Raw genomic sequence first — 15,575 nt, 5'->3', positions numbered from 1 at the left:
GCCATATTTGGATCAGGATCTGCTTGCCACCCCCGGTTTTCGTTGGATACTGTTGCTCAGTCTTAAGTTTTCTATGTTGCGTTTAGAGTACTGTTGTTTGTCTTTTCGTCGTTTTTAGTTTTTTCCATGGCAATGCCAGTTTGCTTCCGACTTATGAGTTTTAATCATTTGACCCCTTTGGTATCTTTCGCCTCTCTTATGTAATGACACCAGATGACGTAAAAAAATGCCACAAGCAACTAAGTAGGTCCCTTTTCTGTAGATGGATGATGTTTACCTCAGTGGATTTGTAGTATGGGTTTCAAAAATAGAATAAAAGAACAGAGTTCCAATGTCCCCCGCGTTGCATATATTTTATCTATCCAAGGTACAAGCTAGGGCAATAACTAAAAAAAAGCACTTTTGTTTTGTTCTTTAAAACTTTTTATTAATATCTTAAGAGAAATGAAGACTTCAGAGCAAATGCAATGCGATTTCCATTACAATTAATATTTCCAAGGGGCATAACTCTTTAAAAACATTTGATCAGAACTTATTTTCGAAAGTGTCAGACATTGCTGATATAAACCTTTGATATAAGTTTCATAAAAATCTGGCAAGAATATTGAACACATGAGAGCGATAACATTGCAATTTTCCATATAATCAATATTTTCAAAGGGCATCACTCTTTTAAAATTAATTGATCGGCACTGATTTTTGAATTCTTCGAGAACATTGATGATATAAACCTATAATATAAATTTCATAAAAATCTGGCAAGAATTGTAGCTCATTAGGCAATTTTCCATATAATTTATATTTCCAAGGGTCATAACTTTAAAAAAAAATATTAATCGGCACTTATTTTTTAATTCATCCGAGACACAGCTAATGATTTAGGTTTCATAAAATTCTGGCAAGAATTGTACATATGAGAGCGTTATCGATGAAATTGTCCATAAAATGAATGTTTCCAATGGGCTTTTAAAAATTATTGATTGCCACTGATTTTCGAACTCGTCCAAGACATTGCTAATATAAACCTTTGATATAAGTTTCATAAAAATCTGGCAAGAATATTGTACAAATGAGAGCGCTATCGATGCAATTTTCCATATAATAAATGTTTCGAAGGGGCATAACTCTTTTAAAAATTATTGATTGGCACTGATTTTTGAACTCGTCCAAGACATTGCTAATATAAACCAGAGACATATATACACAGCGCTAACGATACAATTTTCCATAAAATTAATGTTTCCAATGGGCATAACTCTTTCAAAAAATATTGTATTTAGCAGATTTTATACAAGAGCTTCTCAAGAAGAGGGATAAGAAGCTATCATTATTCAATAGACTTATGCTATATAGGTGATGTTCTTTCACTGAAGAGCGCTAACAAGAGCGGACGGACGGACGCCCGGTATTTCCATGTCCCCGCAACGCGGGCGGGATACAATTAAATCAATCGGATAACTTCAGTAAAATGATGGAGGAAAATATAAAAGATAATCCAGAATACATACTTTAATCGTATCAAAGTAGACAGCACCGCCTACTTTATCGGACAGACGCATTGAGCAGAACTTGTACACGTGACATTGAAAGCTTAATGGGAATAGGAAGACTATAAACCAAACAGAAAGAAAGTAAACATAAAAATCTAGCAATATTGATGTCCTGTTCAATAACTTGAATCCTTTGGCACGTCATAGTTAATCTAAGTCTCTATCGCGTATTAGACATCTTATCTGCAACGTTTACCTGCTTAAATCCTACCACATTGTGTCGGCTTGTACCAAGTTAGCCTGTACCAAGTCAGGTTATCTAGACATTGTGTTGTTCTTTATTATGTGTCTTTGTTTGTATGCCTGTTGATTGGCATTTTTCACGAGTCGGGTGTTGGTGGTTGATGTGGTGTGTTGTACTGTGTGGTATTGTCGGTGATTCCTGCACCCTTTAAACCCACCTGGACCAGAGGGCCAAGTGAACTTTTCTTATCACTTGTTCGCCGTTGAAGGAGTAGACCCGGTAAGACCACTTTTTGGCCCCAAAATATAACATTTTTACAAATTTGTTAAAATGTAAACTTTTAGCTATTTATTGGAAAGTAGAATACTTCTGTTACATAGATATGGGCTGTTTCTGACAATACAATGCACATGCATCAGGTAATAGCATCATAAATTCATGTTATATTACTGAAATCTTCACAATTTTAGCATTAATTTGTGCTCATTTTAAGACGGTTTTTGTCTAAAATGGAAGTGGCCGCATTTGTGTTCAGTCATAATATTTAAATATATGTTGTATTTGATGATAATACATAACATATATAAAAGTTGAGACTGAACACGAATGCGGCCACTTACATTTTAGACAAAAAACATCTGAAAAGTGACGTTTTATGGCATATTTGATAAGATTTTTCATATTTAAGCTTGAATTTGAGCGTCTTTAATGACCAAATCAGTCCAAATCTTTAACATAAACTAATTGAATCGACTGTAGTAGACACATAAGTGTATAAAAAAAATGTCAAAAATCTTTCATTAGATGTACTTCGAATATTAGGCCAAAACTAGCCCTTACCGGACCAATATGAATCAAGTTTAATAAAACTTGACAAGTTTTACAAATCTGTCAGACGACCGCGCCTTTGTTTTGTTTTTCGTTTATATATTGTTTTGTACATAAATAAGTCCGTTATGCTCATTGTTAGAAGGCCATACAGTGACCTATTGAGTTGCTTATTTCTATGTCATTCGGTCTTTGGTGGAGAGTTGACTTATTGGCAATCATGCCATATCTTATTTTTTGTATGATAATGTCCAGTACGCCTCCTAAATGCAAATTATAACAAAACTGGTAAAAGAATTTGAAAAAAAAACATTGTTGACATACTGGGAAAGGAAGAATACACATACTTCGACGTTAAAGGTAGTTGACCCCTTGCACAAGTACTAGTATGTATATGAAGTGGTGCACTTTAAAGCATATTTACAGGTGCAGGTAAAATCAGGCTTTATATAATTACAGGAAGATTTTAGATGTGCTACGAGGTGTGTCTTGCATTCCTCCTAGTCATCAATGTCCCGTATATGTCCAGTGCCTGAAAAAATGAATTGGTACACAAGCGACGACAAGACAATACAATACAGAAAACAAAACATTGAGCAATACGAATCCCACTGAAATGGGTGAATTCCAGTACTAAGGAAGGGTCACGGATACTCTGGAAGGGTAGTCATTTTACTTCCACTGGTGTTACCCATCATGTTAAACATTTCAAGTAACATGTAGAATATGGTGGTAGGTTCCAGTCAGTGATGCTATAATCATTAAAAGAGGAAACGATTGTGACAAGACATGAACGATGTGAATGAAAACCCATTTGAATTTTTCAAAACTTTAATTAGATAGACATTAAAAAATTCTTATAATTGGAACAAATTTTAATTAGAAATGATCCAAAACACAAACCCTTAACAAAAGCAACTTTCTTTTAACAATTCATAATCTTTTATTGCATCATCTGAAAAATACAGCCATTTCAACAATTTGAAAGTAGTGTTATCATTTTAAGTTTTTATTAAGTAAAAAGTAAATATGTATCTGGGTATATTGATTTGATAGTTACAAATATATATTCTTCTTTTCAGGGGACGACAATTTGATTTTAAAAATGAATAATTTGGTCTGGTAAGAACTTCATATAAATGACTTTGCACAAGACAGGATAAAAATTAATATTCTGCAACATAAAACGCAGGATAGTTGATACAAGGGGGTGGGCGCAGGATGATATTGAAAATGATTAATTTGGCCTTGAAAGAACTGAAAATAAATGAATTTGCACAAAACAGGATAAAAATGAATACTCTGTATTCTGCAACATTAAATGCAGAATAGTTGAGTATACATATGTGTACAAAAGTTAAAAAAAATTTTGGCAAAGCAGAGCTGTGGGAAAAAAACTAGAGACTCTAAAGAGGCTGTGTCGCTCACCTGGGTCTATGTGCATCTTTCACAATGGACACTCTCCAACATTGTAGACTATAATAGAATTCAGGACAAAAATCTCTTGTCTTGTTAATCAATTTTGCTATATTAAGTGGTTATCATCTATCTATAATAGCTTTCAAGATAATCAGCAAAACAATAAAAATTGGTAAACATCGCCATTAAAGAACAATAATTCCAATAAGGAGTGAACTGCTTATTACTGCCAATAGACTTATCTTACCAAATCATATGTCTTGCTGATCATTGTTGCTTATTTAAGTTTCTTTAATATCGGCAATAACTGCAATAAGGGGTCGTCAAATGATTTCAACCGTATTCACTTATTTGTAGATCTTGTCTTGCTGATTACTTTTGTTATTGAAGTTTCTATCTATCTATTATAGTTTTCAGATATAAGACGTAAACACAAAAAATTGATAAAAATCTTCATTAAAGGGCAATAACTCCAATAAGGACTGATGATTTTTACCATGTTGACTAATATGTAGATCTTGTCTTGCTGATCATTCTTTCAATATCAAGTATCTCTCTATCTATTATAATTTTTAAGACAAAAGGGAATAAACTGTTAACACAGAGATATGTCTCGCCTTTTTGTTATTTTGATAATGCAAATGTTGAAATTAAAATAGCAATACTTTAACATGTAAGTTATGCAAATATTCAAAGTCAATGAACCATGACTGAAGGTACAGGGCTAAACAATCTCCATGGAAATGAGATGTGCCAATGCTAATACAACTGCAAACCAAATACCATTGACTTTTCATAAGTCGTTCCCTTTAAACAAACCTAAACACAAACATTATCTTGTAAACGATGTAAAAGTTTCAAAGTCAATGAACCATAATTAGGGGTGGGGTTACATAATCTCCATGGAAATGAAATTTGCAAATGCCAATACATTTGCATACCGAATATCATTGACTTAGCATTAGTGGTTCATCTTAAACTGACCTAATCACAAACTAATACATGTAAACTAAGTAAAAGTTTCAAAGTCAATAGACCATGACTGAGGGGTAAGTACCAAATATTCTCCATGGAAATGAGATGTGCTAATGCTTATACAACTGCATACCAATTATCATTGACCTACCACTAGTGGTTCCCCATAAACTGACCTAATCACAAACTAATACATGAAAACTAAGCAAAGTTTCAAAGTCAATAGACCTTGACTGAGGGAGGGGGCGGGGCCAAATAATCTCCATGGTAATGAGATGTGCCAATGCTAATACAACTGCATACCAAATATCATTGACCTACCACTAGTTGTTCCCCATAAACTGACCTAATCACAAACTAATACATGTAAACTAAGCAAAGTTTCGAAGTCAATAGACCTTGACTGAGAAGGCGGGGCCAAACAATCTCCACGGTAATGAGATGTTTCAATGCTAATACAACTGCAGACCAAATATCATTGATCTACCACTAGTGGTTCACCATGAACTAGACCTAATCACAAACTAATACATTGTTGATGCCGCCGTAGCCGCAGACGCCGGAAACAGCATACCTATGTCTCGCTTTTTGACTCTGTCAAGGCGAGACAAAAATGAAAAACAAAATTGTAAAATTTGTCATTTAATGGCAATAACTCCAGCAGGCAGTACACTAGATATCCCATTGATGATTGTGGCCAATTTTGGTTTAATTTGGACAGTAGTTTCAGAGGAGATGATCTTTGAAAAGTTAGCGGACGACAAAGACAGACACCGGATGCCAAGCGATGGGAAAAGCTTACATGGCCCTATGGGCCAAGTGAGCTAAAAAAAGGCATGCAACAGATTAAAATTAATGACCAATTCGGAAAAATCCTCCTTCAACCAACTCCCACTCAAATATAAAATGGTCATTCCCTTATTTCATAATCATTACAAAATTTTTGAAGAGCAATATTTAGTACAATGTTTGTATACAATTTTTCATCAAAAATTCTATATAATAATTAGAATGATTGTATTTGAAAATATTTGTAGTGTCAGCGTACTTTAGTATTAAGTTTATGTTTAATTAAAACAAGTCTAGGCAAATTATTAATTTTTGCTTGCACATGAATTGCTAAAAAAAAACTCTATCATGTAAAAAAAATAAATAATTAACAGTATGTTTGCTTGAATCATTATAATGTTTTATAATATATATATACAAGTTGATATACAAAGGAAAGCTGATCTGTTTTGAGCATTATGGATTAGTTTGTGCTCATAACATCCTTCTTCAAAAGAACAACATAAACAAGGAATATAAACATGATAAATGAATGCATGTTTGAATAACAATGAATAACAATAATAATATTTTTTTCAATTAAACGAATTCTACAAGATTCCATGAGAACTGCTTTACAATTTTTCTTCAAGTTTCAAAGAAGAGAGGAGAAAAATATGAGTCAATCTATCAGAATCATTTACTATGTATCTTCACTGGTGGTTATACATTTTTGTCTGATTGATTTAAAAGGAACACAGATCTCCAAACCTCGACTAGCCTCATCGTCTTTAGGACCACATACTACAAATCAGTGGTACACTGTAACAGTAAAAATTTGTTAGCTGTTGTTTTGCAGCAAACAATGTTGACCTCTGGATTTTTTACCATTTTTTTCTGAGCTCTTTTGTTTTCTTATATTTCTATGCAAAACAGAATTTACATTAAATATTTTTTTTGATGAAACATGCAGTGTTTTCTTTTATTGACTTATTTATTCTATCACATAATGCCTTTATCATTGTTTATCAGGTGTTCACGTTCATGAATTGAATGGAATTTAAACTATTAAACGTCTACATCTTACCTAAGGTAGTTTAAACATCTAAAGCAATAGACGACTATTAAATAATCAATTTCTTCAACCAAAGGTAATCAAATTTTTTTTTCTTCTTCAAAAAGCACGCATTCAGTTGAGTACAAATTTAAACTAGAGTATTTGATATATAAATAAACAGCTGTGCCACGAGTGCATGATACGCCCGTCGTCTTGTGTGTGAGGTTTTATGCAATAACCATAAATCGTTTCTGAGATACGGCGTGACATGTGAAAACCCCCCTTTTTTAATAAAAAAAATCAATAACTCTAAAATAAAATTTTGAATCATCACCAAAAAGTATACAGATCTTTAGATTAATATAATTAAGAAGTGTGTAAAGTTTTAATCAATAATCATAAATCGTTTTTGAGATACAGTGCGACATGTGAAACCCCCCCCTTTTTTACCAAAAAACTTGATAACTCTAAAATAAAATTTTGAATCATCACCAAAAAGTATACAGATCTTTAGATTAATATAATTAAGAAGTGTGTAAAGTTTTAAGCAATAATCATAAATTGTTTTTGAGATACAGTGCGACATGTGACCCCCCCCCCCCCCTTTTTTACAAAAAAACTCAATAACTCTAAAATAAAATTTTGAATCATCACCAAAAAGTGAAACCCCCCCCCCCCCCCCCCTGTTTTAGTTACAAAGTCCTGTAACTCAAAAAGTTTTAATCTTATTTTCACCAAAAAGTATACAGATCGTTTGACCATCATAAGAAACAACTAAAGTTTCATGAAATTTGGATAAGTCGTTCTCAAGTTACGGTGCAACATGTGGACACCGGACAGACAGACGGACAGACAGACAGACAGATGGACGCCAGACATTTGTATACCATAATACGTCCCCCCCGTCAAAATTTTGACGGGTGTTTAAAAACTGGGGAAAATGTTTTAACTATAAGACAATTTTGAAAAAAATTATTTTAAAGACAGTACATTTTTAAGGGATTCCCCTAGATCTATATCATGCGCTTTTCAAATCATCAGATTCACATAGATTTGTTTCTGTTTCTTATTTTTTTAAGTTGAATCTTATTTTTCTGTCATGTTATAGCTCAGATTATTTTGACCATAATTTATCAAATAATCTACAACATCCCTATCATTTTGCCAAAACAGTATGGACTTCTAGTAATCAATTGCGATCATCATTGTATCATTTAATATTTACACAACTGATTCTATATATAAACTATTGATGCGATTGTGAGCTATTATCCTACAATACATGTAGTTGTTACTACATTAGTTATTCATCAAGCTTTAACTAAATACTGGCATTCCATAAAAGAGAACACCACAACCATTTAGTCGAATACCAAGACCACCTTTTTATTTAATATTCTTGTCAAAATTGTCGGACCTACCCTATTTTATCGCACCTTGGATAAATTTGTGATACTATGATTGGTTTGAGGCCGTCAAATGGTGAAACTTAATGGTTCTGTATGGCGTAGAGGGTCAGTAGATTTCATAGGGGCATCATGGTGTCACATCTACTATTACAATGTATTATCATTATTGAATTTCATTGTTTAATTTTAACATTGTATACAAAACTTGGCACAAAAATTCCCCTGTGCGATAAATTCCTTATAAGGCTGGCCTACGGTCTCACTTCCGATGGATTTTACTAACCCTCTATGGATTTTTAGGGGGTCAGTAGCAAACCATGTAACTTTATATGTAAGGGTGTCAGGACCGACAGTTTCCGAGACCACTGATTGAAAGGTATTTTTATCAACCATTTCCCTTATATCATCAATTTGAATTCATAGCCTCACAACTATGAAAAAAAGTTAAACGTTCAAACAATGCAAGCAAAAGTGACGACAAAAATACAGTTATGAAAATGGTTCATGAATATGGTGAGCATCAAATCTGAAATTGGACAGTCAAGCTATAAAGTGGAAAATCTTACTAAAATAAAAAGTCTATTTATGGACATCATTGGCCAAACTCAGTTTACTTTTTAAAGATCTTATAATTACTTAGAAATGGGTTATTTCTGTTATTAACTTATAAATATGAGTCTCATACGGAAGACAAGTGTCGCCCTTCTTCATTTTTAATATTCTAACATTTTAGGTACATGTCTCAATTGCTGCAGTTGTTATTAAAAAAAAATGCCTAGAATTATTCAACAAATATTATGTTGCAAGTCTAAATTAACATATGGCATATAAGCCTTTTCAACAGATAAGGAATACAAATCCTTAGTAAAATGCAGAAAGTGGCAAAAGCTATACTTTAATTTTATCTAAAGATACCCTAAAAATAATTCTGTTTTTGCCCAAAAATTAAATTATAAAGATGGATAATGACAATAATTAATTAAGTTATTAGAATCTACTCGTGATCATTAATAAGTTGCAAATACATGTAACAAACAAAAAACATTTGCATATCACTTCTAGATCTGTAATTCCCAACTGATGGTTTCAAAGCCGAATAGTTCAGTTGGGATTTATGGCACTTTTAAATAAATTGCTTCGCTGAGCGCAGCTGGATACGACCCCAGAGGTCCAACCCTGAACAGTTGGGGCAAAAATGGACACAATATTTGAGCTTGATACAGGTCTGAATTTGGATTGTAATTAAATATTTGACACAGAATAACTGTAGTCAAAAAAATTAGAATTGGTTATATGATTTGAATTTGCTTTTGGGCAATACACTATGCTGTTGCAATTGACCCCCCACCCCCCCCAAAAAAAAAAAAAAAAAAAAAATTCTGAACCCTAAATGAAGAAAAAATTGCCCCCCCCCCTTTTTCCAAAAAAAAAAAATTCTTTCCCTCAAGATATGGTCATAATCTCAATTCAAATTTCCAATGGAGTTTGCAACCATAATTACCCATTTAAATACATCATAAAAGTCTTAAAATAGAAAATGACATACATAATCATGGCTAAAATTAATATATTAAATATTCCTTAATCAGCATTTTTAAAAAGTAACTAATAAAAATAAATTGACAGCTAATCACCTCAAGACAATACAATATTTCTTTATACATAAATTAAAAGCAGTGTAAGGGAGGTAGTCAAAACATAACATTGTACTTTTTTTAATTGTCCATTAACCAGGAAACCCTTGTTTTTCCCCCTTTTTTGCCCCTAATTCCTAAACGGTTTGAGCCATAACCCCCCAAAGCCAATCCTAACCATCCCTTTGTGGTACGGAAACTTGTGGTATAATTTCAGAGAGCTCCATACACCGTTCCACAAGTTATTGTCTGAAAACTAGAAAAATGCTTATTTGGGCCCCTTTTTGGCCCCTAATTCCTCAACTGTTAGGACTATAACCCCCAAAATCAATCCCAACCTTCCTTTTGTGGTTATAAACCTTGTGTTTAAATTTCATAGATTTCTATTTACATTTACTAAAGTTATTGTCCTGAAACCAAATGTCTTCGGAGGACGCTGACGACGACGTGATACCAATATACGACCGCAAATAAAAATGACAAATCTTCTCGTCACCCCTTAATGTATATCAATAAACAAGTCTTCATCAGCATGCAAAATAATGTCCCTATTCTCAATGTGTCTTTGTTGAGAATTTTCCACGAATTCCATGATTATTCCTGGTGTCATTGTATCAAATCCAACCACGTCGAGGTTGTGCACACTGTCCGGAGCAGCAACAGAGTATTTATCGCTGGTCATAGCAACGACCACAAATCGGTAGTCAGGGATTGCCATGTACTGTGTGTACTGTTTTAAAGCTTCTGCTGGGTGGATAAATCCACAACTTGTTATTGAATCAGTGAAAACCATGATTGCATCAAATTTCTTTCTCCCTTCTGCTGCCCACTTAAAAGCGACAGACAAGTCCTGCTTTGTATACTTTGATTCAGTTTCAGGTGGTCTTTGATATATCTTCTGCACAATAGATTGTAGGTCTTCTCCCCGATTAATTTTGGTGGTTAAAGCTTCTTCAATTTTGTTTGTGAACAGGATCACTTCTACATCTTCTGTTTGAATGGTTGAATACACCATGGCTGCTGCTGCTTCCCCAGCTGTTATCGTAGATCCACAAATACTTTTTTGCATATTCTCCCCTACAGATATAGCCATCAAATACTTCCTACCTTTTGGTTGTATTATTCTTGTATTTCTAATGAAAGCATTTTTCAGTGCCTCTGTGATCCTGTGAATAGGAGTCCATTCTATTTTATGATTTCTCTGTGCGCCCTGTTTGTAATGGTTCATAGCAATCAGTAGTGTCAACGGATGGATACGAGCACTAGCTAACTGCACATCATCACGAAGTCTGGTTTCTACAAGGCTCACCCAAAAGTCTGCTTCTGGTTTACCTTTGTGAATGTCTAAGCTCGTCATTTTGCCAAGATTTCGAATCATAGCTGTCATAGGCATCAACCGAAACAGGGTTTTCCAAACTTTCGCACTATATTTAAGAAACTGGTTTGGAACATGCTCCCAGCTCAGTTTATGAAGAACGATATATTCACATAACTTGTCTTCATCTTTCTCCAGGTGGCAATGTTTTGCATTATGTACTGCCATGAGAAAATTCCTTACCTCAGAAGCTTCTGTAGACATGGTAGAATCAGCATCTTCTACAGTTTTACCAAGCGCGTATTGCAAAGTCATCCGTATTGCTTTATTTCTCGATCGTACATGAGCTAGTCGTATGACATCTTTGTGGCTCCATTTGAATCGACGTCTGAACTTGGTTACAAGATAAGCAAGCTTCAATGGGTTTTTATGTCCATTACCATTTGCTTCACTGAAATGAGTATACCACTGACTGATTGCTTTACGATGTGCTCTTCCCCAACCAGACTCATGTCCGCTCATTTCTTCACAATATTTTATGAACTGAAACAAATGAGTAGGTATACGACAAACATCATTCAGTACACTGTAGGCAGCGTGCTTTGTACTAAGGTCATTTGATCTGGCACATACCGCTAATGCATACAATGTTGGGTTCTGTTTACATGCTCTATTTAGAACACTTACGTCCTTGATACATTTAACGACATCTCGACCTCGTCCAAGTTGGATCAATCTGAATCAGAATAAACCATTTGTAAAAAAATAAAATACTATTTAAAACAAACCATGTGATTATTATTTATATTTACGAGTGTAATGCAAATGTTCAACAATCCCCCCTTTTCCAATTAAAAACAACAAATAAATTGCTTTGCCGAGCATAGCTGGATACGACCGCAGAGGTCCAACCCTGAACAGTTGGGGCAAAAATGGACACAATATTCGCGCTTGATACAGGTCTGAATTGGGATTGTAATTCAATATTTGACACATAATAGGTTTCTGACACAGAATAACTGTAGTCAAAGAACTTAGAATTGGTTATATGATTTGAATTTATATTCAATTTTTTGCTTTTGTGCAATACGCTATGCTGTTGCAAATTGACCTACCCCCCACCCCCCCCCCACCCCTTTTTAAAAAAAAATAAAAATTTGAAGGATTTTCTTTTTGATTTCTGAAATCTTGAGGAGAAAAAATTGTCCCCCCCACCCCAATTTTTTTTAACCTCCCCCCCCCCCCCCCCCCTTTTTCCAAAAAAAAATTCTTTCCCTCAGTCAGGGTCATAATTTCAATTCTAATTTCCAATTAAGTTTGCAACCATAATAACCCATTTAAATACATCAAAAAAGTCTTAAAATAGAAAATGACATACATAATCATAGCTAAAACTAATTTACCTTAATCAGCATTTTTAAAATTATTAAAATAGTAACTTCTAAAAATGAAATGACAGCTAATCACCTCAAGACAATACAAAAATTCTTTATACATTAGTTTAAAGCAGTGTAAGGGAGGTAATTCAAAGTTGTGCTTGAATTACCTCCCTTACACTGTAATTTGTACTTAAGTAATTGTCCATTAACCAGGACACCCCTGTTTTTTCTCACTTTTTTGCCCCTAATTCCTAAATGGTTTGAGCCATAACCCCCAAAGCCAATCTTAACCATCCCTTTGTCTGTGGTATGGAAATGTGGTATAATTTCAGAGAGATCCATACACTGTTCCACAAGTTATTGTCATGAAACTAGAAAAATGCTTATTTGGGCCCCTTTTTGGCCCCTAATTCCTAAACTGTTGGGACCATAACCCCCAAAATCAATCCCAACCTTCCTTTTGTGGTTATAAACCGTATGTTTCAATTTCATAGATTTCTATTTACTAATACTAAAGTTATTGTCCGGCAACCAAATGTCTTCGGACGACGACGCCACAACGTGATACATGTACCAATATACAATTTTGCGGTCGTATAAAAACTGTATTATCTAAGCTTAAGCAACAACAGCTACAAAGAGGAGGTTGATTTTTTGCTTAATAACAAACTAGAGGCTTTAAGAAGTCAATAATTAGCACATTTCAAACCGATGGAAAAACTCATCAAAGATTATACAAGGCTTACAAATCAATACGCCAGTCGAGCATTTCTTCTAACTGAAGATCCATCAGTAGCTCAAGATTCAACACAGTTATAAATGAAAATCAATCGTGAAATGGAAGAGCTTAGAAAACCAAACATTTCAAAGGAAATGTGCCAATTAAATATGGCTATAAGGACATCTTTGCATAGGGAAAATAGCGATAAACAGATTATCATTGGTTACAATACTATGGATGGATAAGTAAAAATGATTAAGCCTCATTTCTAGCATATCTCATCAATATCTTAACCCTACCAAATAATCATCAATGCATTTTAAGATCACCTGGCCCACAGCACACCTTACAATTATTCCAACACAAAATATAGTTGACCTGATGCTTATGGTAATTATATTGAAAACAGACCAAAACACAAAACTTATCATTGACTAATAATTCTTATATGATTTGCGTATCTATAAATACTTGAATTGGATTGGTCTATTAGAATTTTTCTGTTGGTTTACACTTCAATACACCATGTTTCCGAAACTACTTTCGTAACCTTCACTGTGATATATTCATGCTCAATATACATGCATGCAGGGATCATGGGATTTTTTAAAATAAAAATACATATCAGTTGTTTCTATTCAAATTCATATATAACATAAAAGAAATATTGCATTAAAGCTTTGAAAATGTATAAAATTGAAATTCGTATGAAACTCCAGGAAATTTCACGAATGATTTGGCGAATTTACGTCATGGCAAAACACAACGTCATACGAATGAAAACTTTCAAGCGAAAGATTATTTCGTTACTTGTACGCTTCAAATTCAGATAATATCTAATTAAAATGAAGTTTTTGAGGTAGGTACTATTAGGTTTTAGATTTTGTTTCATTTATCAGACATTTATGTTTTTTAGAAAGTCAAGATGGCGGCTTACTCCTTAGTTACGACATGCCATTCTGCTTTTGATGGTAATTAAAGAAGCCATTAAACAAAAAATGATAATTAAAAATCACAAATGATTTGCTGAAGAATTATAAAGATAAAACACATTTTTTCTAGAGGTTATTGATGTGTAAACCGGGGCTCTTACTCACAAACTTAACATAAAAGTCCTTCTGACTTTTATTCAGTTTGTGAGTTAATCGCCCCAGTTTACACATCAATAACCTCTAGAAAAAATGTGTTTAATCCTATAATGAACCATGAAAATGAGATAAAGTTCAGATGATACTGACTAGACAGACATTGACATGATTGAGAAATGAAAAATAAAAATTCGTAAGGGTTCCACGGAACCCAGTGTCTCGCCTACTTTTTCTGTTAATCGCAGGCTTAACAAAAAATGAGGAAGTAAATCAATAAAAGTATTCCTCTTGATACTATCTTTTGATTGTAAGAAGCTTCTGTCCAAGTTTGGTAAAAATCCAGGATAGTTTATGAATCTAATAAATGTTTAAAAACTTTAACTGCAGACTGAATGTATTGTTAACTGGAAGAAAACAAAATTTCCTTCTAGATACTAGCATTTGATCATAAACAAGCTTCTGTCCAAGTTTGGTACAAATCCAAAATAGTATAAGAAAGTTTTTAAAATTTTAAAAACTTTAACCACAGAGTGAATATGTTGTTTCCTGGCAGAAAATCTAAGTCCATTTAAAAGTATAAAATATGGAAAAAAATGCATTTATTTTTTTACAAAATTTCCTTCTAGATACTAGCTTTTGATCATAAACAAGCTTCTGTTCAAGTTTGGTACAAATCCAAAATAGTATAAGAAAGTTATTAAAATTTTAAAAACATTAACCACAGAGTGAATGTGTTGTTTCCTGGCAGAAAATCTAAGTCCATTTAAAAGTAAAATAAGGAAAAAATGGATTTATTTTTTTACAAAATTTACTTCTAGATACTATCTCATGATCATAAACAAGCTTCTGTCCAAGTTTGGTACAAACCCAGGATAGTTTAAGAAAGTTATTAAAATTTTAAAAACTTTAACCACAGAGTGAATGTAATATTTCCCGGCAGAAAAACTAAGTCCATTTATAAGTAAAATACGGAAAAAATGGAATTTTATTTTTACAAAATTTACTTCTGGATACTATCTTATGATCATAAACAAGCTTCTGTCCAAGTTTGGTAGAAATCCAGGATAGTTTAAGAAAGTTATTAAAATTTCAAAAACTTTAACCACAGAGCGAATATTTGTGGACGGTGCCGATGGAATGTAGGATCGCTATGTCTTGCTTTCTCGACTTAAGTCGAAGGCTCGACAAAAATGAAGTCAATGTCAGATGAAACCCAGCTGACTGACATGTTGTACCCTTTACAATAAT

At 33.5% G+C, this 15,575-nt stretch overlaps 1 protein-coding gene and 1 long non-coding RNA gene across 5 annotated transcripts in view; both read right to left on the bottom strand.

Annotated features, from left to right (window-relative positions):
• Positions 1 to 3,375: 3,375 nt before the first annotated feature.
• LOC127707002 (uncharacterized) lies at positions 3,376 to 7,379 on the bottom strand. Its single transcript, XR_007984691.1, has 2 exons — positions 5,355 to 7,379; positions 3,376 to 5,184 (listed from the first exon to the last, which is right to left on the bottom strand). It is a non-coding gene; the product is annotated as an uncharacterized LOC127707002 (long non-coding RNA).
• A 2,160-nt stretch (positions 7,380 to 9,539) lies between these two features.
• Positions 9,540 to 15,575, bottom strand: part of LOC127707001 (RNA-binding protein RO60-like) — a 40,726-nt gene continuing 34,690 nt past the window's right edge. For all 4 annotated transcript variants that reach the window (XM_052211765.1, XM_052211768.1, XM_052211767.1 and 1 more), the window contains one exon: positions 9,540 to 11,875. In XM_052211765.1, coding sequence (XP_052067725.1) covers positions 10,324 to 11,875 — 1,552 coding nt within the window. In that variant the 3' untranslated portion in view covers positions 9,540 to 10,323. The remainder of the gene's footprint in view (positions 11,876 to 15,575) is intronic.

The sequence above is a fragment of the Mytilus californianus genome, unplaced genomic scaffold (assembly GCF_021869535.1).
Source record: "Mytilus californianus isolate M0D057914Y unplaced genomic scaffold, xbMytCali1.0.p SCAF_6, whole genome shotgun sequence".
Classification (NCBI taxonomy): domain Eukaryota; kingdom Metazoa; phylum Mollusca; class Bivalvia; order Mytilida; family Mytilidae; genus Mytilus; species Mytilus californianus.
The sequence above is the reverse complement of the archived record's forward strand: the minus strand, read 5'-3'. Positions and strand labels throughout refer to the sequence as shown.